Below are 27876 nucleotides of genomic sequence, written 5' to 3' on the forward strand. Positions count from 1 at the left end.
AGTCAGAATAAAACCTATGGGGTCACATACATTAGAGGCATTGACCGATCCGATGGTTGAATCGTGATTAGGAATCACAAGTAATCAATTCGATTGATAATAAGTTGAAGAAGGAACAGAAGCAAATAATTAATTGGACTTAAAACAAGAATCCTACTTGGACTAGGATTCCTACTTGGACTGGAAATCCTTATTTGGAGTAGGACTAGGATTCCTACTTGGAGTAGGATTCCTACAATCCTAATTAGATTGGGAGTTTTGAATTAAATTTGGATTCCTACTTGGAGTAGGATTTCTAGAGTCCTAATCAGATTAGGACTTCGAATTCAAATTAGAATCCTAATTGGATTAGGACTAAAATTAAACAAGTCCTAATTGGATTAGGATTTCTTAAGTCCTAATTAATTATTAATCTAATGAATCAACATGACTCCTAATTGGATTAGGATTGAAGAGTTCAATTGAGTCATGGTTCATTCAAGTTCTAATTGGATTAGGACTAGCATAGATTGAACCCAATTGATTCATGATTTGGTTAAGACCTAATTGGATTAGGACTAAGCCATAAGAGGGACACCTAATCCTCCTTAGGGCATCACAAGAAGGAGGGGATCACGCCCCTCCTCCTTGATTCTTTTGGTGCGGCATGAAGAGAGGGCGGCGCCCCTCTTAGGAAAGTCATCAAGAGCTCCTAAATGTTAGGAGCTCCACATGTCTTTAAAAGAGGGTGTGGGCGGTAGCTAGGGCAAGCAATTGAAGCCCTCTCCTCCCTTGTGCCGTGGCCCTCTTCCTCCCCTTTGCCTTCAGCCGCAAGCAAGGAGGAAAGCCAAAGGTGGTTGGCGGATCCTCCTCCCTCCTCCCTTCCTTCTTCCAACGCAGGAAAGGAAAAGGCTGAAATCAGGCTTTGGTTCTTCATCAAGTCTTCATCCTTCTTCTTCCTCCTCCCAAGCACAATCAAGGGTTGATTAAGAGGGAGAACATCAGCCATCAAAGTTATCTCTGCAAGAGAGCTAGCACCCCGGGGAGATAGAAAGCTTGGATCGGTTCCTGCTTCGTGTGGATACCCGTAGAGGCCGGGCACTTGAATGGCTTCAAGCAAATCTTCATCCAAAACCACGATCATCAGTTTGCGGTGATTATCTACCCGCACAAGGTGAAGATCTGATCTTCTAATGTTTTAAAAAGTTTTTAATCCTTATCTATCTACGAACGGTTTTAAACAACGTTCATGCGATGAACGGTTGATCCCGCGCATGCCTCTTCCGCTGCATCTGAAATTTTTGAAATTTTTCTGCGGCATGGGCGGGTTCTCTAACAGTGGTATCAGAGCCTAGGCTTCATAGATTAAGATAAGAATTAATTATTAATAGGCTTATTAGATCTGAAATTTAAATGATCATGCATGCTGAAAATTTTCTGTATGCAGATTTTTTCTAGGGTGCTGATTTTTACATGCTGATTTTTATGTGATAAAAAGATGATTCTAATCGTATTGTTAATGGGATTACAAAGTTTAGAATCATGATTAGCATGATCAGCAACCTATGTCATGAGATAATCAATTAGATTTCAGATCAGAAAATTATAATTGCTGCATGTGGTGATGATCATAGGATTCAAACCCTTTTGGTATCAAATGTAATGACCTGCGATGTGATCTGTAATGTCATGTAATTTTTCAGATGCTTGCATGCATCTTATTTGATGTTTTGAGAGGCTTGCGTGCCTCCTAAAAGGAGATGTAATTTATTATTATTTTTATTTTATATCTAATTGTATTTCTGTGATGTGATGTACGTCAACGATCAAGTTGAAAACAAGGCATAAGATGAACGGCGATCTAAGCGGTTGATGGCGATGGGATCAAGAGTTGATCAAGGATCGAGTCAAGGAGGCTTGGAACCAATTCAAGAGTTGAAGATCAGTTGATCGATTGACGTGCATGTGCTTGTAATATGATCTAATTAGAATCCATGATCATCACCTATTTAAAATTTGGTTTTACTTGATGCTGCGATTATAACTGCCTGTGATGTGCCGTTTGCATGTGATGTGAATGAGAGCGGGGTAGCTAGGTTTACATGTGATGTAACAAACCCAATTGAGACCTAAACTAAAACCTCCTCAATCAAGTCAAGAGTGAACCGACATGAGCAAGTCATATTAGATTAATTGATCTAATTGGTGTCTAGGAAAGCATAAAGGTGGTTACTTAATTAGGACCTTACTCTCTAAGTAAGGGGAGCCTCCCACCTGCTTACCTGGCCAATTGTTCGATTACCTTTTATGAAGAGCTCAAGTTGCAAACACTAAGACCTGATTAACCAATATTAAATCAATAGGTCTTCCACTGTAGTAGAGCTGCTAAGGTCTTACTGATGTTGATTTGTCTCGGCTGGATACAGTGGGCAAGTTGCATTGGGGGGCTGGACCTCTCTATAGACATGAGATGTTGTAGGATAAAGGTGGGGTTGGGCACCAATAACTGTTAGGTGAGGACCCAATGACGACTTTATTCCTACGGTTATACGGTGGGTCTGACTTAACTAAGAAATGGGACCAATAACTGTTAGGTGAGGTCTTCATAGCTTAGAGACCAAGTAGCACTGCAACATGCTTGAGAAGCATTGTACAAGAGTTGTACATTCATCAATTTATGTGTCACCAATAACTGTTAGGTGAGGTGACATGTAAATCGGTGGGACCGCAGTACCCACTAGAAATTCTAGTCGTGTAGGATTTCCGTTTTCCTACCAGGAGAGTAGAAGGAAATTCGAGAAAATAGTGGAAGATACATTTGTTCTAAAAGACCCTAGAACGGATTAAGATCAAGTACAAAAGTCTAACTAGAATCTTTACTCTCTGCAGATCATAATGTCAGCCTCAAACCCTTTGACCCGTATTCTTGAGACCAACCGATTGACCGGTACCAATTACAGAGACTGGCTTAGAAATCTTAAAATTGTTCTGAGTTGCGAGAAAATAGGCTATGTGCTCGACAATGACATCCCCACATTACCAGCACGTCCGACCACTGATCAGCGTACGACGCATGAGAAGTGGACAGACGATGATATTAGGGTCAAGTGCTATATCATGGCATCCATGTCCAATGAACTACAATGCCAGCATGAAAATATGAAGACTGCTAGGGACATACTGGCACACCTGCAAGAGTTGTATGGTGAGCAAAGTCGCACAGCTCGTTTTGAAGTGTCCAAGAGGCTCTTCAAAGCAAAGATGCGCGAGGGGCAGTCCGTCCATGATCACGGTCTGACTATGATCAAGGACCTAGAGGAGCTTGAGAAGCTCGGTATGAACATGCACAAGGAATTGCAAGTAGATCTGATCCTTCAATCTCTTTCTGATTCATTTGGTCAGTTTATAGTAAACTACCACATGAATAAGATTGAATGCACTAAGACTGAACTGATAAATATGTTGCTAACTGCCGAGGGAGCCTTGAAAGGTTCAAGGGGCAATGTCCTTGCTGCTGAGTTGACTTCTGGTTCCAAGAAAAAATCTACTTGGAAGAAAAAGAAGCCTGCTAAGAAGCAGAAGAAAGACAAGAAGCCAAAGAAGGAAGTTCAAAAGAAAAAGGCTAATGACAAAGGAAAATATTTCCACTGCAATGTCGACGGCCACTGGAAGAGGAACTGTCCTTCATACCACGAGAGCCTGAAGAACAAGAAAGGTGACACACCTTCAGAAGGTATAGACTTGCTCATAATTGAAACTAATCTAACGGTTTCTTCTACTTCTAGTTGGGTTATAGATTCTGGTTCTAGTGCTCATTTGTGCACTACCATGCAGGGTCTAAAGAAAAGTAGAAGGCTGGCGGAAGGTGCGGTAACCCTTCGGGTTGGCAATGGGGCAAAAGTTGCTGCTGTGGTTGTGGGCCCCTACCATCTGCGACTACCGTCTGGTTTTAGTTTATTACTTAGAGACTTCTATTATGTACCTGCTGCTAGCAGAAATTTGATTTCTGTTTCATGTCTAGCACAGGAAGGTCATGTTTTTATATTTGACAAAGACTGCTGTTCTATTTATTTCAGAAATAAAATAGTCACACGTGGTTTTATGATTGACAGTCTCTATCATTTGCATATGGATATATCTATAAATGTGTCTGAGCAAGAAGTGAATGCCAAAGGATCCAAAAGATCCAGGAATGAGATAAACCAAAAATATTTGTGGCACCTCAGGCTTGGCCATATTAGAGAGGACAGAATGAACAAAATGGATAAAGATGGGCTTCTCGGCTCATTGACTTCCGAGTCATATCCAGTTTGCGAGTCCTGTCTTCAAGAAAAAATGGCTAGATTGCCCTTTGTAGGATATGGGGAGAGGACCACTGAAATACTTACCCTAGTACACACAGATGTGTGTGGCCCATTCGATGTGCAAGCCAGAGGACGTTATTTGTATTTCATTACCTTTACCGATGATTATTCACGGTATGGGTATGTGTATCTTATGAGACACAAATCTGAATCTTTTGAAAAGTTCAAAGAGTTCAGAAATGAAGTAGAAAAACAAACTGGAAAATTCCTTAAGGCTCTTCGATCAGATCGAGGAGGAGAATACCTTAGTGGAGAATTCCGGAACTATCTCAAGGACAATGGCATAGTCTCACAATGGACTCCTCCGGGTACACCTCAACTCAACGGGGTGTCAGAGAGGAGAAATCGGACTCTATTGGATATGGTCCGATCCATGATGAGCTTCACTGATCTACCAATGTTTCTTTGGGGAGATGCCTTACTTACTGCAGTATATCTACTGAATAGAGTTCCCTCTAAATCCGTTCCTACCACACCGTATGAGATATGGCATGGTAAGAAACCAAGTCTTGGTCATCTCAAGATTTGGGGATGTCCGGCCCACGTCAAAAGACTACAGGCGGACAAACTAGAGGCTAGGACCATAAGTGCTCGTTTTATAGGATATCCTAAAGAGTCATTAGGATACAATTTTTACGTCTCAGAGGATCACAATGTGTTTGTGAGCCGTCATGCCATCTTCTTGGAAAACCAGTTTATCCTTGATAGAGGCAGTGGGAGAAAAATTAGGCTTGAAGAGAAAGTCTCTGAAAAGCAACGAGTCATGGATCCTATTGAACCCATTAATACAGAGCCAGTACACGATGTCTCTCAACCACCTCGTAGATCTAGTAGGGTCTCCCATCCTCCCGATAGATATTTAGGTGTACTAGAAGAGGATACCAAGGAAATGTTCCTAGTGGGAGATTGGGATCACATACAGGATCCCAAAACCTACAACGAGGTGATATCTGATATTGATTCCGAAAAATGGTTGGAAGCTATGAAATCAGAGTTAGACTTCATGCATTCCAACCAAGTCTGGACCCTAGTAGATCCACCAGAAGGTATTGTACCTATTGGATGCAAATGGATCTACAAAAGGAAGATAGGTTCGGATGGAAAGGTAGAGACCTATAAAGCAAGGCTAGTGGCGAAAGGGTATAGTCAACGCGAAGGCATTGACTATCAGGAGACCTTTTCATCTGTAGCCATGCTGAAATCCATCCGAATATTGCTTGCCATTGCAGCATTTCATGATTATGAAATCTGGCAGATGGATGTGAAAACTGCTTTCCTGAATGGATATCTTGATGAAGATATCTATATGGAACAACCTTTGGATTTCACTTCCAGTGATGGAGATCACAAGGTCTGCAAGCTGCAAAGGTCCATCTATGGACTAAAGCAAGCATCTCGGAGTTGGAACACTCGTTTCGATGATGCAATCAAAACGTTTGATTTCATCAAAAACGAAGAGGAACCGTGTGTTTACAAAAAGGTTAGTGGAAGTGCTGTCGTATTTCTCGTACTGTACGTGGACGACATCCTCCTAATAGGGAATGATATTCCCATGCTAACCTCGGTCAAGGTTTGGTTGTCAAAAGAGTTCTTCATGAAGGACCTTGGGGAAGCATCCTATATTTTGGGAATAAAAGTCTATAGAGATAGATCTAAAAGGATGCTTGGCCTATCACAGAAAATGTACATAGAGGAAGTGCTGAAAAGGTTCAGCATGGAAAACTCTAAAAGGGGTCTCTTATCCCTAAGACATGAAATTCATCTCTCCAAGAAGATGTGCCCCAATACATCTGAAGAGATTCAACGCATGAGCAAGATCCCTTATACATCAGCAATAGAGAGCCTCATGTATGCCATGCTATGTACACGACCTGATATAGCCCTTGCTGTGAGTGTCACAAGCAGATATCAGTCAAATCCAGATGAAGAATACTGGACAACTGTGAAGAATATTCTTAAGTACTTGAGAAGAACTAAAGATTTATTCTTGGTCTTTGGAGGATCATCAGAGTTAAAGGTAGAAGGGTACACAGATTTAGACTTCATGACTGACGTTGATGATAGAAAGTCAATATCTGGATATGTGTTCTTGTTCAATGGTGGTACGGTGAATTGGAAGAGTTCTAAACAACTGATCATTGCTGACTCTACTATGGAAGCTGAATACATCGCCGCATCTGAAGCTGCTAAGGAAGGCTTCTGGTTCAAGAAATTCATTGCGGAATTGGATGTAATGTCATCAGATGCCATAACACTCTACTGCGATAATAATGGCGCCATAGCTCTTGCTAAGGAGCCAAGGTCTCATCAGAAGACCAAGCATATAAAGCGGCGCTTCCATCTCATACGCGACTATGTTGAGAAGAAGTATGTCGAGGTGCAGAGAGTAGACTCCGCGGACAACGTGGCAGACCCGTTCACTAAGCAGCTAAGTCAACAAAAGACTGAAGCCCACCTTGAGAAGATGGGACTAAGATATATGACTGATTGGCTTTAGTGCAAGTGGGAGATTGTTAGATGTATGCCCTAGAAGCCAATTTTGGCTGACACATTATTAATTCTGGAACATAATTTGTACTTGACTTTATTATTATTGAATAAATGAAAGGCATCTTTTTCATTCATATTGTTATTGTGTTTATGAATCGTCCAATGAATTAATAAGATGATGATGCATATTTTTAAGAGTTGAGAATTTGAGCCATACTACTCCTGATCGATGGATCATCACGAGGACGGTGATCGATCCGATGAGATCAGTGCACACATTACTTTCCCTATGGATGGACGAGACTCGAGTCTACGGTGTGGAGATACTGAAGTAATAGTGCAGGTGCTTGTTAGAGAACAAGGGTACTGAGCGTGACCAAGACAAGAAGTAACTTGGATGTCTATTCACTCGTCAGTGACTTGCTTGATGTTGCAATAGTGTGACGGGTCCTTTGACCTGCGGTGCTTCGGCCACTCACAGTAAGGTTATTGTAGTTTGACTGCACACATGCATGGTCCCTAGCCATATGGGTCCATGCAGTGTAGATTGGCTACAGTAGGTTCACTGTAGGAGTAGGGTATGCACCTATAAGGAATCTATCGATCTTGATAGATAAGGAGATCCTATGTGATTTATAAGACTGAGTTCGTAAGACCACGGTCGGGGCAGTATGCACAGTGGAGAAAACGTTTTCCGCTCTCGAACTTAAGTCGAATAAATCTTCACATATGACAGACAATGGGGTTTGACGAGTTGTCCATGACCTCCGTCCTGCAGAATCCACGATAGTAGGACTGTATCACATGATAACTGCACCTAGAGGTTCATCATTCTATTCTACTGGATAGCCACTACATGCTGCTAGGTGTCACTGGTGGATGGTGGGACTCATAGGGATTATCTTGATGATCGATAAACCCTAATGAGTAGAGTTGGAATCGTTCCAATTCATTGAAAGGAGTTTTCAATGATATTGTGATAGAGATCATAATATATCTCACTACCAGTCAGAATAGAACATATAGGGTCACACACACTAGAGGCATTGACCGATCCGATGGTTGAATCGTGATTAGGAATCACAAGTAATCAATTTGATTGATAATAAGTTGAAGAAGGAACAGAGGCAAATAATTAATTGGACTTAAAACAAGAATCCTACTTGGACTGGGATTCCTACTTGAACTGGAAATCCTATTTGGAGTAGGACTAGGATTCCTACTTGGAGTAGGATTCCTACAATCCTAATTAGATTAGGAGTTTTGAATTAAATTTGGATTCCTACTTGGAGTAGGATTCCTAGAGTCCTAATCGGATTAGGACTTCGAATTCAAATTAGAGTCCTAATTGGATTAGGACTAAAATTAAACAAGTCCTAATTGGATTAGAATTTCTTAAGTCCTAATTAATTATTAATCTAATGAATCAACATGGCTCCTAATTGGATTACGATTGAAGAGTTCAATTGAGTCATGGTTCATTCAAGTTCTAATTGGATTAGGACTAGCATAGATTGAACCCAATTGATTCATGATTTGGTTAAGACCTAATTGGATTAGGACTAAGCCATAAGAGGGACACCTAATCCTCCTTAGAGGAGGATTAGGGCATCACAAGAAGGAGGGGATCACGCCCCTCCTCCTTGATTCTTTTGGTGCGGCATGAAGAGAGGGCGGCGCCCCTCTTAGGGAAGTCATCAAGAGCTCCTAAATGTTAGGAGCTCCACATGTCTTTAAAAGAGGGTGTGGGCGGCAGCTAGGGCAAGCAATTGAAGCCCTCTCCTCCCTTGTGCCGTGGCCCTGTTCCTCCCCTTTGCCTTCAGCTGCAAGCAAGGAGGAAAGCCAAAGGTGGTTGGCGGATCCTCCTCCCTCCTCCCTTCCTTCTTCCAACGCAGGAAAGGAAAAGGCTGAAATCAGGCTTTGGTTCTTCATCAAGTCTTCATCCTTCTTCTTCCTCCTCCCAAGCACAATCAAGGGTTGATTAAGAGGGAGAACATCAGCCATCAAAGTTATCTCTGCAAGGGAGCTAGCACCCCGGGGAGATAGAAAGCTTGGATCGGTTCCTGCTTCGTATGGATACTCGTAGAGGCCGGGCACTTGAATGGCTTCAAGCGAATCTTCATCCAAAACCACGATCATCAGTTTGCGGTGATCATCTACCCGCACAAGGTGAAGATCTGATCTTCTAATGTTTTAAAAAGTTTTTAATCCTTATCTATCTACGAACGGTTTTAAACAACGTTCATGCGATGAACGGTTGATCCCGCGCATGCCTCTTCCGCTGCATCTGAAATTTTTGAAATTTTTCTGCGGCATGGGCGGGTTCTCTAACACAGGGTTCTTAGGCATAGACCTAATATGTATGTACCTGGGTTCTTAGGCAAAAATCACAGCTATATTTGTATATAGACATGGAAAGTTGTGTTTCCAGTAATCATCTTTGCTCGAATGGTGTGAAAATGCAGTATCTTTTATCTTATGCCTTGTCTGATTGTGGTCAAATTTACAGAGTATATGCAAAGTGGTAGGGCAACAGAAAAAACAGATGTATACAGCTTTGGAGTCTTGGTGCTGGAAGTTTTGAGTGGGAAACGACCCACTGATTCATCATTCACTGAGAAAGACTTGAATATTCTAGGATGGGTAATTCTCTGATTACTTATTCTTTCTGCATGGAATTTTAAGGGGAGATAATTTCTTAAATATCTTTTTTGATTTTCTCATACTGTCATATTTTTTTCTCTTTCTTTCTTTCTTCTTCTTCTTCTTCTTTTATGAGGTGTCTTTTTTTGTTTCTATTTATGCTGCAGTTGAATTTCTTGGTCCTTGAGGACCGTCAAAGAGAAATAATTGATCCACACTGCGATGGCGTGCAGATTGAAAGCCTGGATGCTTTGCTCTCTGTTGCCATTCAGTGTGTTTCCTCAGCTCCAGAAGAGCGGCCTACAATGCACAGAATGGTGCAATTATTGGAGTCAGAGGTTATGACACCGTGTCTGAGTGACTTTTATGACTCTAACTCAGATTAGTTGCATTTTATTTAGTTGTCAACTGCTGGTTCATATGATGAAGATACATTTGAAGGAATACATAAAATGTTTTGGACACATTTATTTTCATTCATTTATTCTTCTCCGCACATTCTGTAAATGTGTTTCCATCTGTGAACTGTTTAGCCTCGTCTCTTCTTCTCAATGGTAGAAGTGAGAAGCTTTATCTTTCCACCTCAGCATATTTCTGATTCAGTACCATGGAATGTTATTTAGTCTATTAGTCGTGAGCGGTTGAAATCTCAATCTCTCTCTCTCTCTGTGTGTGTGTGCCTGCGAGCTTGTGCATGTTGATATAATGTTGAATACCAGTGGGGCCTTAAGTTTAGAGTTTGGAATTTTCCAAGGCATTTCATTCTGTGTATCCAAAAAATGGCCGCGGGTGATTGAACAAGACAGTAACTGGAGGGAGATGTTAACTAGGTGAATTTGGAGAATTGGATGAAGTGGTAAGTTTGAGATGGAGGAGATGGGATTTTGAGGGATAGAGGCAGACGAGCCAGGAGGGAGGGAGAGAGAGAGAGAGAGGGTTGGGCACCCGCTGCTGACTGCTGTGGAACGTTTAAGAGAGAGAAGCACACAATGCTAGGGTGGAACACCTTTTAGTTTCCTTTCTTTTTATATTTTTCCTTTTGGTTTGGATAGTTTCCTCTCATTAGAAAGAGCCATTAGATGCGAGTCTGGATATTTCAATTTCTATTTATATTACCTTATAAAATAAAAGAGAATATATCGGATGGTTCTTGCCTGTCAAAAATTTACTGAAAAAGATGCACTTGGTTTTTCAAAGAAATTTTGTTCAAAAGAATCATATTATCAATTATATTTTTAGTAGATACCTAAAAAATATGTTTTATTTTCTATCATTCTCCTTAGTAACTGCAGAAGTCATTATCTCTCTAGTCTAACCGTTCTTCTCGCTAGTTTCCATTTTAAAATGTATTGAAGTTTGAAGTACTTTTTAACCCACCAAGTCCATGTCCCTCTACCTATCCTCTGATACCGATTTCATGCATTCAGCTTATATTTACTATTTTTATATTTAATATTTAATTTTTATAGTCCTTGTTTTTATTTTATTTATTTATTATGATTATTATTACTTCTTAATCTCCATTGCATGTTCCGAAATGGCAGTATATCTAGAACATAGTATACACCCATGCGCCCCCCCTCCCCAGCGAAAAAAAAAATGTAGTTTGGAATTGTGTTTTTTAAAGAGTCTCTGGCTTGATGTGGCTTGTGGCCTGGGTTTCGACTGATGCTGGGTTGGGTGAGTAGGGATCTAGATATTCTTTTGGCACAAACTTGGGCTTAGAGTGCCTTCCAATCTCAAAAATAAATAAGTAAATAGAAATAATAATGATCACTCTTGGAAAATATGTATATTCTTGTCTATGCTTGGCTGATTTTAATCATTTTTCTCATTTTCATCACTCGCTAGATTTCAAAATCATCTTGATTGAGGCTAAAAAATGTTTAGGTAATCCTCTAATCGATCTAAATCATGGTCGACTGACTACAAGGGAAAATCAATAAGTGCATGGCATTGATTATTGTTGCTATAATAATAGATGGTTGCAAGATTATGTTGTGGCCAGACAACAAGTCTAAATGGTTAAGGCAACAAGATTTTGGTTGTTTAGGTTCCTTATTCCTTGCGGTCTTCTTGGCCCAGCTTTTCCTCCCATACTTAGGCTCTACCCTCTCTCCCCGAATGTTTCTCTCATCCACAAGCTCTATCCTCCCTTCCCGATGTTTCCTCACATTCACAGGCTCCATCCTCCCTCTGTGGTTCATGCGTGTCCGCTATTCATGTCATTGCCTATATTGTATATAACACAGCGGTCGTGAATGGCATGAAAGCAAGTTAGTTGCTTATAGGTCATCCGCAAGATAGTGCAAAAGAAAAGGTATTGCGTACTAAATTTTCTATATTAAGCTTCTAAGAAGAATGAATGAATGAATGAATATATGCTTTTAACTCCTTTTTCATTCATTCATTCATTCATCCATCTATCCTTTCTTTCTCTTTTTCTTTCCTTACCTCTTCTCTCTCTCTTTTTTTTTGTATTATATTACAATAGAAGCGCTGCCATTTGTCTTCAAATGCCAAACCTCATTTTAGAATACGTACTATAGGGATGGTGACAACCATCGGTCCAATTCTATTGAAAAGATATAGTTTGTTATTTTATATTTCATCTAACACATACAATCAAGGGAATTTTGCAAAAAAAAATCTACTTCACTTTTGATTTTCCAAAATCAAGATATTTTCTTAATAAGAAACGCTTTATTTTTGCATACCTTGTTTTATGACTACTTAAAAGCTATTTATATATTTGCATCAATGTGTATTTATTTGAAGCTCATTATTCATTATACAGTTATATCAATATCTGTAAGTCATGTGTTCAACCAAAATTATTTTAAGGAATATTTGATGTCTATATTATGTTGTAGTTTTTAGTCTGACAATAGATAGACTAATAGTATATCAATGAGCAGAAAGTAAAGTAAAATATATTATCTGTGTGGAATTCCTCCTAATAATCTTTAGAAATGATTATGTTCCTATTATGAGAAACAACAAGGCTTATATTCTGTAAACACAATTGAAGTACAAGCTATGTACCTCTTGGTGTTGAAGATTACAAATGGGTCTTGCATGCGTTTCATGATCAGCCAGCAAGAAATAACATAGAAAATTATGTAAAAAATATCTTCCTCTTTCTCTTTTTACTAAATATACTTACAATCATGATCCATATCTTGCTCGTTCTAATAGAAAATGGAAATTTTTTTACCACTAATGATCGTAGATGATGTTGTAAATATTACATATTATAGAATGTTATACTAATCAGGCCTCGGTACTTGAGTTTCTATTTTGCTAATTAAAGATTTTCCTTGGAAAAGTTTCGAAAAAAAGGCTCTTAAGATCAAAGCAAGTTGTATCCATGACCATAATAATCAAAGTCATTCCTCCTATTTTGAAATTCCCTCATCTCCAATCATTCTTACAAAGGCCACTAATCCAAGAGGACTACATTGTTCAACTTTTTTATTTTAATGAATGAGATTTCTTATAATCCTTTTTTCTTCCTGCTCATAAGCTAAGATGCGTAAATGACATTTTTCTCAGATGGCTGCAGTCCATGCATGGTTATTGATGGCATTACTCGCAAGCATTTGCTTGGTGAAAGAAAATAATGCTGAAGATATTGGTTACGGCACTATTGGAAAAGGTGGTGGTGATGTTCATTGTGGAGTTGGACATAAGGGGAATTGTCGTCCTCATGAAGCAGCGCCTTACCATAGACCTTGCGAGAAAAAGGATGGGTGTAGAGGAGATCCACCGAACACGGAAAAGATAGTTGAACATGATGGAAATTTGCCGAAGCCCAAAGCAGGGAAGAGAATTAAAGATGCTGAACAGTTGCTTCACTCACTTGGGCCAACTCCCATGTGAGTTTGTCAAAACATGCAAGAGAAGGAGATAAAATCTCTTTCCTCGTTAAAACAAGAGAAGAAGATCGATGAATTCTCGCACTTTTTCGAGTTATGTTATATCTATTTGTTGCGTGATGTGTGTAGTACGTGTTGCTGGGTCATTTTGTTTACATTCTCTAAGCTGCCTTCTAGGGAAGATGATGGCCCTACTGAATTTCTTAAGCTTAATTAGCCAAATTTCCTCACATTATGGAGGAACTTGGTTTGTATCATGTTAACAAAGTGTTTCCTTTTTATCAATTATGTAATACTACCTTGATCCACAATAAAGTACTGCTTCCTCGCAGAGGCAGCTTATTTCTTTATCTGTATCTCAAATTAATCCATGTTTTAAAACCACCAGCAAATTATGCAGGAAATTAATGGGGGGGCATGACCTTTGATATTTTTTGTTCTTTTGCTTTCTTTTTAATTGATTATGTAGTCACAACAAATATAACCCAAGCGCTTGAAAAGATGGGAGCAAGTGGGAGCACACAAATATAAGGCTATCAAACAGTTAATTAATGCTTTAGTTCCTTGTGTTAATGCGAGCTTAATTAGGAAGGCTCCTCTCTACTGAAGGCATGCATGCAAAAGAAACTGATCTACTTGTCCCTCGTTGACTTCCATGAATTTGAATTTCCAACTGGAAACTTGTTGACAAAATCTATGCTACTTTTGATGCATCATTGACAGGATGAGGCTTGGGTGCATACACTGCCATCCCTCGTGTAAACTGCATTCAGCTACTCTTATGTCAACTCTAGTTACAATAACCTCCTTGATAAATGTAGCACCATATAAACGAGGTTAAAGAAAAAAATCAAATGTTTACCGGTCATGACTAAGATATTAGGGTCGAAATCGGATCGGATATGGATCGAATACTAGTATATCCGGTTCGGGCTGGCATAGTGTACCATGAATTTGACGGTTATTGTGTGGAAGATTTATAATCTTGAATACTGGCTTTAACTTTTCTAATCATTTTTGCAGTTGAATTTGTGTTTTTCATGGCCAGCATTTTTTTTTGGCACAAAATTTAGCTTGAGTACAACTTGCTTGATTTGTAAATAAGTTGAATTAGAGGTATTCTTGGTTTGTTCCACCTCAGCTTGATTCTATAGCCTATTATAAAACCGGGAAGGGAATATTGCCTTCTTGATTCTTTGTTCTAGCTAGACTTTTGGGTCCAGCTGGGATTGTTATCCTCACCCACCCCCTCTCTCTTTAGGCCATAATAAATGGGTGTAAGCATCATGGGGGACCATACCGATTTTTCATAATACTGATAATGCCCAAAGGACCCACCCTTACTGTATTTGTCCATATAACAGAAACTTCAACCGTTATTTTATCCAAACCCATTTGATAATATTTTAGAATTAAATAATTAACTGTATGATGGTTATAAATTATTAATAACAAAAAATAACAAGTTTATTTTCTTAGATCATTATTCATTGAATGAAAATGTTAAATTCAATAACCAAGCAAGAGACTTGAATTTAAAACCCATGCCTTTTCCTTATGAATACTCTTTTATTAGGATAACTTGTGGTTTTTTTTTTCATTTGTCATGAATAAGTTGAAGTGTTTTTTATTTTTGAGAAAATTTTGTGACTAACCACCACTTATTGCATTCATCTAATGAAAAGGATATAAAAGTGGCAAAAATATCACAAAGAAAGCTACAGAAAAAAGGAAAAGCATATTTTTTCTAAAAAGTTGTTACTACTACAAACATATATAATTTTGGAATTTGTACATTTAATTTTTTTATTTAATGTTAATCATTTTATTATCAATTGAAATTATGTTAATAGTTAATTTTAAATAATTAATTATAATTTGATTGTACTAAATGTAGAACTCATAATTTTTGTATGATAATGTAGGTGTACTGGCTAATTGCTGATTTGCAATTGATCTCTATTTGCAGTAATTTCAGGTAGTTTGTCGTGCATTAAGATGCTTCTACTGAAAATTTTCTAATCTTTTTCATTGTGTCTGTGCATTAAATATGCATACTTATATATTAGCCATTATAATTGGAAATCATGGGTGATGTTATCAAAATTATATAATAAATGATTTTACATCCTTGCAACAAATAATATTGTTGTATTTTTATGGAGAATGTAATATAAAATTATATTATATTTCCAAAATAATGTGAATATATTTTATTATTAGAGGGTGGGCTTTGGCGCAACAGTAAGGTTGCTCCATTGTGAGCTAGGTATCACAAGTTTGAAATAGGAAAACAGTTTCTTTGCATGTGATGATAATGCAACGTATATTTGACCTCTACAGATCTCTCAATGGAAGGAGCCTTGTGCAATGCCCTTTTTTTAATCTTATGATTTCTTGTTAAGCATGACATATATATATATATATATATAATAGTAATCAATTAAAAAAAAACTTAACATATGTATATGTTTTATGGTTTAAAACCTTGAACATCCATCTCCTAGTGCATGCTTGTGTCTTCTCACTTGTTTTAATCCATTTTTCCTTCTTGTGGAGCATTCAAATGGAAAAGAAAAAAGTATAATCATAAGATAGGCAAGATATAGATAGAATGTGTATCATCCTAATATATCTACAAATAAGTCTGTTTTATAGCATTATGAATGCAAACTTCAGTTCACAAGATTTAGTATTGTAGTTATTGATTATGATTCATTTATTGTAAAATGCAATATGTACATGAATGCACATACCATCCAACTAGTAAGCTAAAAAAATGAATAAAATGAATACTTATTTCATAATCTATATTATTTTAATTATTATTTATAAATAAAAATCTAACTTTGTACTTTTTTATTAAAGACTAACATAATTTATGTCACGCCCCCGCCTCTGCGAGGCACGTGAGGCACTCAGTGCCCACGTGGGGGCCACATGAGGGGGGAATATGGGGCTCCCTTGCCAAATATTGTCCGGTTCCGGAGCTTCACGCAAGCGTCCTTCACCCCTCCCCGATTTTGTTTTCAACCTAAAACGCGTCTGCAGGATTTGGAGATACCCGCCTCATATGCTCGGGCTTTGGAACGAGTCTTTCCGATGTGGGATTATTGGGCCTCACACCCTTTCCGCCATCGGACAAGAAACGTCCTCAGCTCTGATACCATCAAATCTGTCATGCCCCGAGCCCGAGGCGCGGCAGACGCCGCACGCCCACACGGTGGGTCGCACAGGCGTGCAAGGCAGCAGATCATATCGAAGCAAATACAGATGTTCGAAACTTATTTGAGAATAATCACAGATGCTTAAAATTGACATAAATAATTAAAGTCATTCAAAAGCAGTCTTATAAAATTCCAAAATAACATTTGCTAACATATTTCAAATGTCCAAACTAATCTAACTAAAATGCCACTAATCGAAGAAATCATCGGAAAATCTAACGCACTCCCCAATCCCGTGTGATCAAGCCTCTGAATCTAAAAAACAGAGAAAATAAAATAATGAGCTACACTAGCCCAGTAAGCAACAAAATATCCCAAAGTGGGATCAGAGCATCTCAGATCAAAATACAAGATAATGTCTGGAATAAATCATAAATATCATTGCTTTGCTGTTTTCAAAATTTATTATCATTTTTTGAAAACTCTGATACCAGAATCTCAACATGATAGGCTACGGCCACTAACCCAGTGGCATGGGTTGCACAGAGAGCCAGAAACTACTATTGTTAGTCACCAGTGGTAACGGTGTCCAGAAACCACTATTCTAATCATCGGTGGCACGGTGTCGAAATCGGTTCCTCATAGATTACAAGTCGACATGTTCAATGTAGAATCCCCATTGGCGGGGCCAGAACAGAACAGATCATAGCCATGCTGAGAATGCATATATATAAAAATAGATTTCATAAACTGTACAGTCATATTTCACGGATTTCAGAGCATATAACATGATTTTCAAATAAAATTTAACATGCCAGACCCATTTTACAAAATACAAAACATATTTCAAAATCTAATCTAGTAATAATTATTTTACCAATTAATTTAGAAAAATGTACTTTGAAGCATTAAGTTACTTACCTCTTCTCGCTTAATTCCTACTTATCTGGCAGGCGGATCAGGTTCACCTGTTAACATTTAATTAATTTCTTTGTAAATTTCAGAGCTAAGCAAAACCAAAAATAATACTATTGGACATGGCCCAACAGGATTCGGGTTTCGGGTTTCGGGTTCGGGTTCGGATTCCGGGCTCAGATCTGAACTGGGTTTCGAGTTTCGGATTTTCTTTTTATTTTTTTTGTTTCGGGTTTCGAGTTCGGACCGGGCCGAAGTTGGGCCCGCGGTGAACAGGGCCCATGCTTGGCCCCGTTCGGCCCATAAGGGCCCTCATCTTCCCCAACCCCCCCCCCCCATGAACAGGGGAGATAGAAACCGAGAGAAGGGAGAGGAAAGAGGGGTAGAGGGCCGGCCTGGGTGGCCGGAGGCCACCTCTCGGTCGACGGCCAGCAGGCCGCAGTGGCGGCCGGTGGTCGTTGCGGTGGCCAGGGTCAAGAATCAACCGAGAACAGTCTCGGTTCATGGGGCCAAAACAGAGGGAGGAAAGCATGCTATTTGGCATGGAATCAAGAGCAAAAGAGGGCTTACCGGTGGTGGCAGTGGCAGTAGGAGGAAGATCTCGGCCGCTGGTGCTCGATCCGATGGTCAAGCCGCAGTGGCGGCGGTGCTTTCCGAAGAGGAAGGAGATCCAGAAATAGGGGAGGCTCGGATGGTAATGGTGGATGGCCGAGGCGGCTCACCGGCTCCTCCGGGGGACAAACGGGGCAAGGGTGCCGCGGGTATCCCGCCGCACCCCCACCAGTCAAACCGCGGCCAATTCACGGCCGCGGATCTCGCTCGACTGTCGCGATTTTTGCGGTGGAGGGCCGTTACGATGGGGCGATAAAACACCCATCTTTCCTTCCCCTAGGGCCACCTCCGAGCCTCCTCTTCTTCCTCTCCTCCCTCTCCTCTCCCTCTCCTTCCTCTGCCCCGAGGCACGACAGATGCCGCACGCCCGCACGGCGGGTCGCACAGGCGTGCAAGGCAGCAGATAATATCGAAGCAAATACATATGTTCAAAACTTATTTGAGGATAATCACAGATGCTTGAAATTGACATAAATAATTAAAGTCATTCAAAAGCAGTCCTATAAAATTCCAAAATAACAATTGCTAACATATTTCAAATGTCCAAACTAATCTAAATAAAATGCCAGTAACCGAAGAAATCATCGAAAAATCTAACGCACTCCCCAATCCCGTGCGATCAAGCCTCTGAATCTGAAAATAGAGAAAATAAAATAATGAGTTACACTAGCCCAATAAGCAACAAAATACCCCAAAGTGGGGTCAGAGCATATCAGATCAAAATACAGGATAATGTCTGGAATAAATCATAAATATCATTGTTTTGCTGTTTTCAAAATTTATTATTATTTTTCCAAAAAATCTGATATCAGAATCTCAACATGATAGGCTACGGCCACTAACCCTGTGGCATGGATTGCACAGAGTGCCAGAAACCACTATTGTTAGTTACCGGTGGCAACGGTGTCCAGAAACCACTATTCTAATCACCGATGGCGCGATGTCGAAATCGGTTCCTCATAGATTACAAGTCGATAGGTCCAACGTATAATCCCCATTGGCGGGGCCGGAACAGAACAGAACAAATCATAGCCATGCTGAGAATGCATATATATAAAAATAGATTTCATAAACTGTACAGTCATATTTCACGGATTTCAGAGCATATAACATGATTTTCAAATAAAATTTAACATGCCAGACCCATTTTACTAAATACAAAACATATTTCAAAATCTAATCCAATAATAATTATTTTACCAAATAATTTAGAAAAATGCACTTTGAAGCATTAAGTTACTTACCTCTTCTCGCTTAATTCCTACTTCAGGCAGGCGGATCAGGTTCACCTATTAACATTTAATTCATTTTTTCGTAAATTTCAGAGCTAAGCAAAACCAAAAGTAATACTATTGGACATGGCCCAACAGGTTCGGGTTTCGGATTTCGGATTTTCTTTTTTTTTGTTTCGGATTTCGGGTTCGGACCGGGCCCAAGTTGGGCCCATGGTGAACAGGGCCCATGCTTGGCCCCGTTCGGCCCGTAAGGGCCCTCATCTTCCCCAACCCCCCCCCCCCCCCCATGAACAGGGAAGATAGAAACCGATAGAAGGGAGAGGAAAGAGGGTAGAGGACCGGCCTGGGTGGCCGAAGGCCACCTCTCAGTCGACGGCCAGCAGGCCGCAGTGGCGGCTGGTGGCCGTTGCGGTGGCCGGGGTCAAGAATCAACCGAGAACGGTCTCGGATCATGGGGCCAAAATAGAGGGAGGAAAGCATGCTATTTGGCATGGAATCAAGGGCAAAAGAGGGCTTACCGGCGGTGGCAGAGGCAGTGGGAGGAAGATCTCGGCCGCCGATGCTCGATCCGATGGTCAAGCGGCGGTGGCGACGGTGCTTTCCGAAGAGGAAGGAGATCCAGAAACAGGGGAGGCTCGGATGATGGTGGTGGATGGCCGAGGCAGCTCACCGGCGACTTGGGAAGAGGGAGCAGAGGAAGGAGAGGGAGAGGAGAGGGAGGAGAGGAAGAAGAGGGGGCTCGGAGGTGGCCCTAGGGGAAGAAAAGATGGGGGTTTTATTGCCCCATCGTAACGGCCCTCCGCCGCGAAAATCGCGGCGGTCGAGCGAGATCCGCAGCCGTGAATTGTCCCCCGGAGGAGCCGGAGAGGATCGCAATCGCGATCCTTTGTTTCGGTTCCTCCCAAATTGAATCGGGGCTGAAGTCGGCGAGGGCTGCCGACTTCAACCCCGTATCTCACATTCTTCCTCCCTAAAAAAAAATTCGTCCTCGAAATTTAACATACCTTAGTTTGCAAAAAAGGTCCGAATATTTTTCCTTCATCTCATCCTCCAGCTCCCACGTAGCCTCACATTCTGAGCAACCCTACCGGTCTTTGATGCTCTGCTTTAACTTGCTGACATGTCAAACATCGAGCCACAAATTGTGCAATTTCTCTCTTCATATTATTCCACCAAAATATACCTTTCAAATCCTTATACATCTTAGTACCCCCAGGATGTACTGTATATCCAGTATTATGAGCTTCCCTCATAATTTCATTCTTTAAATCGGAGTCATTTGGAATACAAATTCTGTTCCTGAATCTCAATGATCCATCCTCATGAAGTCTGAACTCTGACTGAGAACCTGATTCAATATCACTTCTAAGCTTTTGCAACTAAGGGTCATCTGCTTGAGCAATTCTGATCCTCTCTATCAAGGTAGGTTGGACACGTAGGTTTGCCAAATGTGCATCAGGGTCATGCCAACATACCTCAATTTCTGCTCTCCTCAGATCTTCCAGAATTCTTCTCTGAAAGGTGAGTAAGGCAGCAATACTACTAGTGGATTTTCTACTCAGTGCATCTGCTACCACATTAGCTTTTCCCGGATGGTAATGAATAGCCAAATCATAATCCTTCAGTAACTCTAACCATCTTCTCTATCTCATGTTTAGTTCCTTCTGGGTAAAAAGGTATTTCAAACTTTTGTGATCAGTGTATACCTTACAAGATTCACCATATAAATAATGTCTCCAAATTTTTAATGCAAACACATCAAGATCATGAATGGGGTAGTTCTCCTCATATGACTTTAATTGTCGGGAAGCATATGCAATCACCTTATCATTCTGTATCAGCACACAACCCAATCCTTTCTTTGAGGCATCACTGTAGATGGTATAACCTTCACCACTAGAAGGAAGGGTAAGGATGGGAGCTGACACCAAATGTTGCTTAAGCTCCTGGAAGCTCTGTTCACATTGATCTGACCACTCAAACTTAACTCCTTTACGAGTTAGTCGAGTCAAAGGTGCAGCAATAGAGGAAAAACCCTCAACAAATCATCTATAATATCCTGCTAGGCCTAAAAAACTGCGAATCTCAGTAACAATGTTGGGCCTGCTCCAGTTGACCACTGCCTCGATCTTCTTTGGATCCATATAGATACCCTCTTTAGATATTACATGCCCTAGGAACATCACACTGTCTAGCCAAAATTTACTTTTCTTCAACTTACCATACAACTGCTCTTGCCTTAGGGTTTCCAGTACTAATCTCAAATGCTGCTCGTGCTCGGCCTGACTCCCAGAATAGATCAAGATATCATAAATAAAGACCACTACAAATTTGTCCAGAAAGGGTCTGAATACCCTGTTCATCAGATCCATAAAAGCTGCAGGGGCATTTGTCAGTCCAAAAGGCATGACCAAAAATTCATAGTGCCCATAACGAGTACGAAAAGTAGTTTTAGGCACATCTTCAGCCCTTATCTTTAATTGATGATACCCAGAATGAAGATCAATTTTGGAGAATATCTGAGCACCCTTTAACTGATCAAATAAGTCATCAATTCTTGATAGAGGATACTTGTTCTTTATTGTTACTTTATTTATCTCTCGATAATCAATACATAATCTCATACTACCATCCTTCTTCTTTACAAATAAGACTGGAGCTCCCCAAGGTGAAATACTAGGTCTGATGAAACCCTTATTAAGAAGATCCTGCAACTGCTTCTTTAATTCTTTCATTTCAGCTGGAGCCATTCTATAGGAGGTCTTAGATATTGGTGTAGTACCAGGAATCAAATCAATTGCAAATTCAATTTCTCTATCTGGTGGCAAGCTAGGAAGGTCTTCCGGAAAGACATCAGGGTATTCATTCACTACTCGGATATCTTCCAATCTTTGATCCGATTGTCTAGTATTAACCACTGTGGCAATATACGCCATACTCTCCTTTCTAAGCAGCCGCTTAATTTGCATAGCGGAGACAACTCGAGGGGAGCTATAAGCACCACTACCTACGAAGCTGAATTTAGTATCTCCGGGGATCTGAAAGTTTACCTGTTTCTCATGGCAGTTAATGGTGGCAAATTGTGATGCTAACCAGTCCATACCGAGGATTATGTCAAAGTCATGCATATCTATAACTATCAAATCAGCATGCAAGTCTCTACCTACTATCTGAATCGGACAAGTATTGCAGACCTGGTTACCAATCATCCCGCTCCCGGCAGGAATGCTAACATGCAGGTCGTACTCTAATTGCACACAAGGCAGGTCATGTTTTTGCACAAATGTAGATGACACAAAGGAATGCATAGCACCAGAATCAAATAATGTATGAGTATAAATAAAAGCAACTGGCAATGTACCTGACACCACAGTGTTGGATGCCTGAGCATCCTACTGAGTCAGTGCATAAATACGACCATGTGTGCGCGGTCTCCCCCCTTTCTGCTGCTTAGGATAAGAAGGCTGAGCTGACTGAGCCGGAGCAGGAGAAATTTGCACTTGCTGGGTTCTTGTAGTTAGAGGCCTCTGAACTGATCAAAGGTCCTGTTGAGGACACTCAGCTACCTTATGACCCTGCTGGCCGCATCTGAAACAAGCACCGGATAATCGTCTACAGTGTTCAGTCTTATGCATACCACCACATGCATCACACTTATGCTTCTCTTGCTGAATAGTTTTTCCATAAGATCCTTGCTTCCCTGATTGCCAAGATTGATTATGAGATGTTTGCAGTCTTGCTAGAACTCTGTCCACTGCGAGCATCATAATCTCTACTTCTCTTCTTTTGTTTCCTATCTTTGGTATCATATGTTTCTTTCCAGACAATTTTCAGATTCTTAGCCCTGTCTACCAGATCATCGTAGTTTGTCGAGTGTACTGCGGCCAAACTCCGACGTAAGTGAGGCTTCAATCCTTCTTCAAATCTCCTCATCCGGGACTCTGCATCCATGACGAGGGTGGGAGCAAACCGAGATAGCCTATCAAACTCTGCCTCATACTCATCCACAGTCATAGTTCCTTCATTTAGATTGAGAAATTCCCTTTCTAGCTCCCTCAGGCGACTGGAGGGAAAATACTTGGAGTAGAATGCTGTGTGGAATCTCTGCCAGGTAAGTGCCTCCTGCTCGGTGCCAATGTACGCCCCACAGACATCCACCAATGATGACCTCGGTCCTGGAGCATATAGGTGGTAAATCTGACCTTCTCTTCATCGGTGCACTCCATTGCCCTGAAGGCTTTCTCCATTTCATCTATCCAGGTTTCAGCCTCTTGAGGACTAGTGGTGCCTTTAAAAGCCGAAGGTGTCATTCTCTTGAATTCTGCTATACTCCTTCTTTGCTCACGAGGAGCAACATCCTGCTGGACTGGGTTGCTGAGGTTGTTGCCTCTGTTGGCGTACTAACCCGATGACCTCCTTGATCAGTTCGAACACCCGAGTTTGATTTCCCAACGACAGCTTCCGGAGTCATTGTTGATTGACCCTGGGGCCCTAAGCTTTGCGAAGCCTCGTCCGCTTGGTTAGCAGGGACCCTTCCCCGAGAGCCCCTAACCATCCGATTCAGGCTACGGACACGATGAGGCGGCATTCTGATTTAGTAAAAATATAAATATCATAAAATCATCCAAACAGAATAATACGAAATAGTTAATAAAACAAATGAACATTATCCCCTTATCTGGTTCCTACCCATCTCTCAACCTTTCTGACGGATCCTAGGAATCCTAAAACATAGGCTAAATATAATTATTTCAGTTACAATCCCTAGTGATTTTAAACCTGAGCTCTGATACCACCAAATGTCACGCCCCCGCCTCTGCGAGGCACATGAGGCACTCAGTGCCTACGTGGGGGCCACATGAGGGGGGAATACGGGGCTCCCCTGCCAGATATTATCCGGTTCCGAGGCTTCATGCAAGCGTCCTTCACCCCTCCCCGATGTTGTTTTCCATCCAAAATGCGTCTGCAGGATTTGGAGACACCCGCCTCATATGCCCGGGCTCTGGAACGAGTCTTTCCAATGTGGGATTATTGGGCCTCACAATTTATGTAAAAAGGATATTTTCTAACTATAAAATTGTGATATAATTTTGTAAGTTAACTCGAAATATATATGAATTTCTTAGTAAACCTTAGATTCTCGCAATATCCCTTAAATGAGCTGTTTATGAACACCTTGATTTCTGCTCAAATATAAATGAGCTGGCTCTTACTCAGCTTGACTTCGTTACAAGGTCAAGCGATGCCTGGCTTTTTTTGAGCTTGGCTCGTGCACACTCTTAATCTCATGCGACTAGAAGAGTAACCCTCAAAGGTTCTCTGGACATGGAAATAACCTTGACAAAGAGCATTGAAAGGCAATGAGCCTCGGTTCTTCATGGGTCTAATGCTGCAACCACATATTTTGTTTGATCTTTCTATGAATTTCTTGCAAATGTATTTAGATTTAGTGTGGAATTGGGTGGCTATGCCTTGTTGGTCTTCATACTGGAATTTTATGGGCAAACCCCTTCCAAGCTAGACTTTTCCAAGCAATTTGCTTGAAACTATTGGGTTGAAATAGGGAAGAAAGAGGAATGAATTTATTATTTATCCATATTTGTTTTAGGGGACCTTTACATGGACTGTGCAAACCCTGTATCAGCTGATACAGAGTTGATAAATTGAGACATTTTAAGGTAATTCAATCTTGATGTATTGAATATTAGAACTGAACTGATGCCAGAATTTTTATTTCCTATGTGACTATTTTAGACCTGATATTTTAGAAAAATATGTATCCTTTCATTGTCTTGACAGAAAATTTGTGCTTTTTTCTTAAAAGAAAAATCCTTATATAAAAAATTCTTTAATGTATGGTGGCATAGGCATGCTACTTCAAAATTTTCAGCCCTAAGTCCTTTGATAGCCACTGAAACTTGTTCTGTTGAATGTCTTTTTTATTTACAGATTTGACTGGTAAAACCTTGCCAAACTCTCCTGTGTCCTCTGTTGTTTAGACTGTGTTTGTCATGTATTATTTTTGTCATTTGATCATATATAGCAAGCTCGGTTAGAAGTTCTGTCATTGTGGTACTATATTCTTGGACGTGTTTATGTGTTATACTAGGTATATTAATGGTGTGGAATCTGCTTTGCTGATTGGGCAAAAAGATTTGAACAATTGGAATGGGATGCGCGTCTTAATATTATTATCGGGAGCTGCAAAAGGCCTTGCATACTTGCATCATGATTGTTCACCTAGAATCATACATCGTGACATTAAATCAAGCAACATATTACTAGATGGAAATTTGGAGGCTCATGTGTCCTGATTTTGGACTCGCAAAACTATTGGAGGATGAAGAATCTCATATCACTACAATAGTTGTTGGAACATTTGGTTATCTTGCTCCCAGGTATGGGAAAACTATGTATCCCAATAAAATCACAATTGATTTCAGAAAATATAGATGTAACTTGCAACTATTCTCTTGGAAACTCTAGGGCCTAAATATTGAAATACTTGCCTTTAATCTCTTGGAAGCTTTAGAATTTAATTGCTCAACTACTTGCTTTACTCTGTTTGTGAGCTCATATGATTACATGCTTGCAATTAAATTTTTTTCTAGGGGCATCATCGCAACGATGATTTTCTGTACCAGTTAAGTAGTTTTTCATGCAGCACTCTCTCACCTTCCTTGTTTTCTCTTCCTCCAACACAACTAAAAACACACCTATTTGATGTTTGGTTTATTATGTTGCTAGTTGGAAGAAGAAAACAAAGAGGAATTGACAAAACATCGTACATCTTGGACTGTTCAAGCCTTCATACACCTTCGGATACAGCTCACCTATCAATGGGACCCATAAAAACCAAGCCATTATGTAAGGGCCCACATTTCATTGGGCTTTGGGCACCAACCCAACCCATGAGAAAGGGGGAGGGAGACTCCCGATCGGTCTTCTCCCTTCCCTGTTTCAAACTATCCCTTCTCCCCAAATCTACCGAAAGGAAAGGAAAAAAAAAAGAAAAAAAAAGAAGAAGAGGGAAATGGGGATCAATCTTACCTAAATGGATAAAAGACCCTTTTTCCCCTCTTCCTAGGGCATCAACCGAGAGCCCCTCAAAAAAAAAAATAAAGGGGATCCATGAGAAGCTTGGGTGGTTTGCCGTCGGGCTTGCCGGAGAAAGCTCGCCGGAGGCAAGGTGAGTACCCTCTCCTCCTTCTCCTTCATCTTTGGGCATTTCTTCTTTGGGAATATGACCAGTAAGCCGCCGGATTGAGGAGAACCAAGCCTCCTCTCAGTGACTTGGTGCTTCTTCCGTTCAGCCGGCCGTCGCCGGGCATGGCACACCGCCGGCACCGCCACGGGCTGACGACCATGGTGCGTCGCAGCCGTTGGCCGCCTGCTGCTGAGCACCTTCCCCCTTTCCGTTGGGAAGAATGAAGAAGGGAGAGAGAGAAGGGAGGGAGGGAGATCCACTCGGTTCTCTCTCTTCTTTCTTTGCCCTTCTCTTTCTCCCTCTAGTTTTCTCTCTCTAGTTGGGGCTCTCTCTCTCTAAACTTCGATCTAGGGAGATTATTGTTTTGAGAGTTCTGGATTGTCATATAGTTTGGATAAGTTTTAATGATGATTTGATTCTGTAGGGAAACAATCTATTGGACCAGAGGACACTGAGCGGAGTCCTGCGCATTCCGGTTTATAGATCGCCATGAGGGCGGGTAATTAGTATGTCTGAGTTTTCAATAAAGGGTAAAGATCCTTGTACGCCAACCCTGCATGATTTTTTATACTTAGATATGTATGATATGCTATGATCCAGACAAATTAAAAATAATTTTATATTAAATTATATTTTGATCGTATTGGCTTGTGGTTGATATTATGATCATATTCGCTTGTGGTTGGTATCATGATGGATGCATGCATGCGCAATCCTACACCTACATGATGGACTGATGGATGTGGTGCTCTAAACTAACCATGCGATATTGGTTGCCCCGTCTGGAAAGGTGACCGTGGTTAGTTTAAAGCCGAAAATAAATAAAAAAAAATTGATGTGTGGATGTAAACTGGATTGTATGAAAAAGGGACTTTGGGTTTATCTTGTTATTATGGCAGGCCCCGTCACAAGCTAAAATGTGGTACTTTGGTAGGCCCCCTCACAGGCTAGAAATGTGGAACTATAATGTGCAGGCCCCGCCACAGGCTGAAAATGTGATACTTTGGCAGGCCCCATCACAGGCTAGAAATGTGGAACTATAATGTGCAGGCCCTGCCACAGGCTAAAAATGTGATAATTTGGTTGCCCACCACAGGCTGAAAAATGTGACCGAGATTTGACCCAAAGTCAAAAAGATAATTAATCTGGATCAAGTTGAAGAAAAGGCATTGAAACTATAATACAGGTTTATGAGCTATCATATGCTATATCATTCTTGTATGGCTGGACTTTTATTGATGTTTGATGTACATACTTAAATCTATTATTTGAGCTTTGATAGCCGGTTTATGATTCATGATATGTGCTTCAACTTGTCGTAGTTTTCAGATTTATATTATTATTGTGTTGGTGTGGATGTGTAGGGATTCTTACTGAGCTGTGAAG

At 40.6% G+C, this 27876-nt stretch overlaps 1 protein-coding gene across 1 annotated transcript; it reads left to right on the forward strand.

Annotated features, from left to right (window-relative positions):
- Positions 1–9172: 9172 nt before the first annotated feature.
- LOC120106911 (LRR receptor-like serine/threonine-protein kinase FEI 1) lies at positions 9173–10055 on the forward strand. The gene is made up of 2 exons (XM_039120003.1): positions 9173–9476; positions 9644–10055. Exons 1-2 carry the CDS (start codon positions 9312–9314, stop codon positions 9860–9862), a joined length of 384 nt encoding a protein of 127 aa, XP_038975931.1. The 5' UTR covers positions 9173–9311; the 3' UTR covers positions 9863–10055.
- Positions 10056–27876: the final 17821 nt, after the last annotated feature.

Source organism: Phoenix dactylifera, unplaced genomic scaffold (assembly GCF_009389715.1).
Source record: "Phoenix dactylifera cultivar Barhee BC4 unplaced genomic scaffold, palm_55x_up_171113_PBpolish2nd_filt_p 000683F, whole genome shotgun sequence".
Classification (NCBI taxonomy): Eukaryota; Viridiplantae; Streptophyta; class Magnoliopsida; order Arecales; family Arecaceae; genus Phoenix; species Phoenix dactylifera.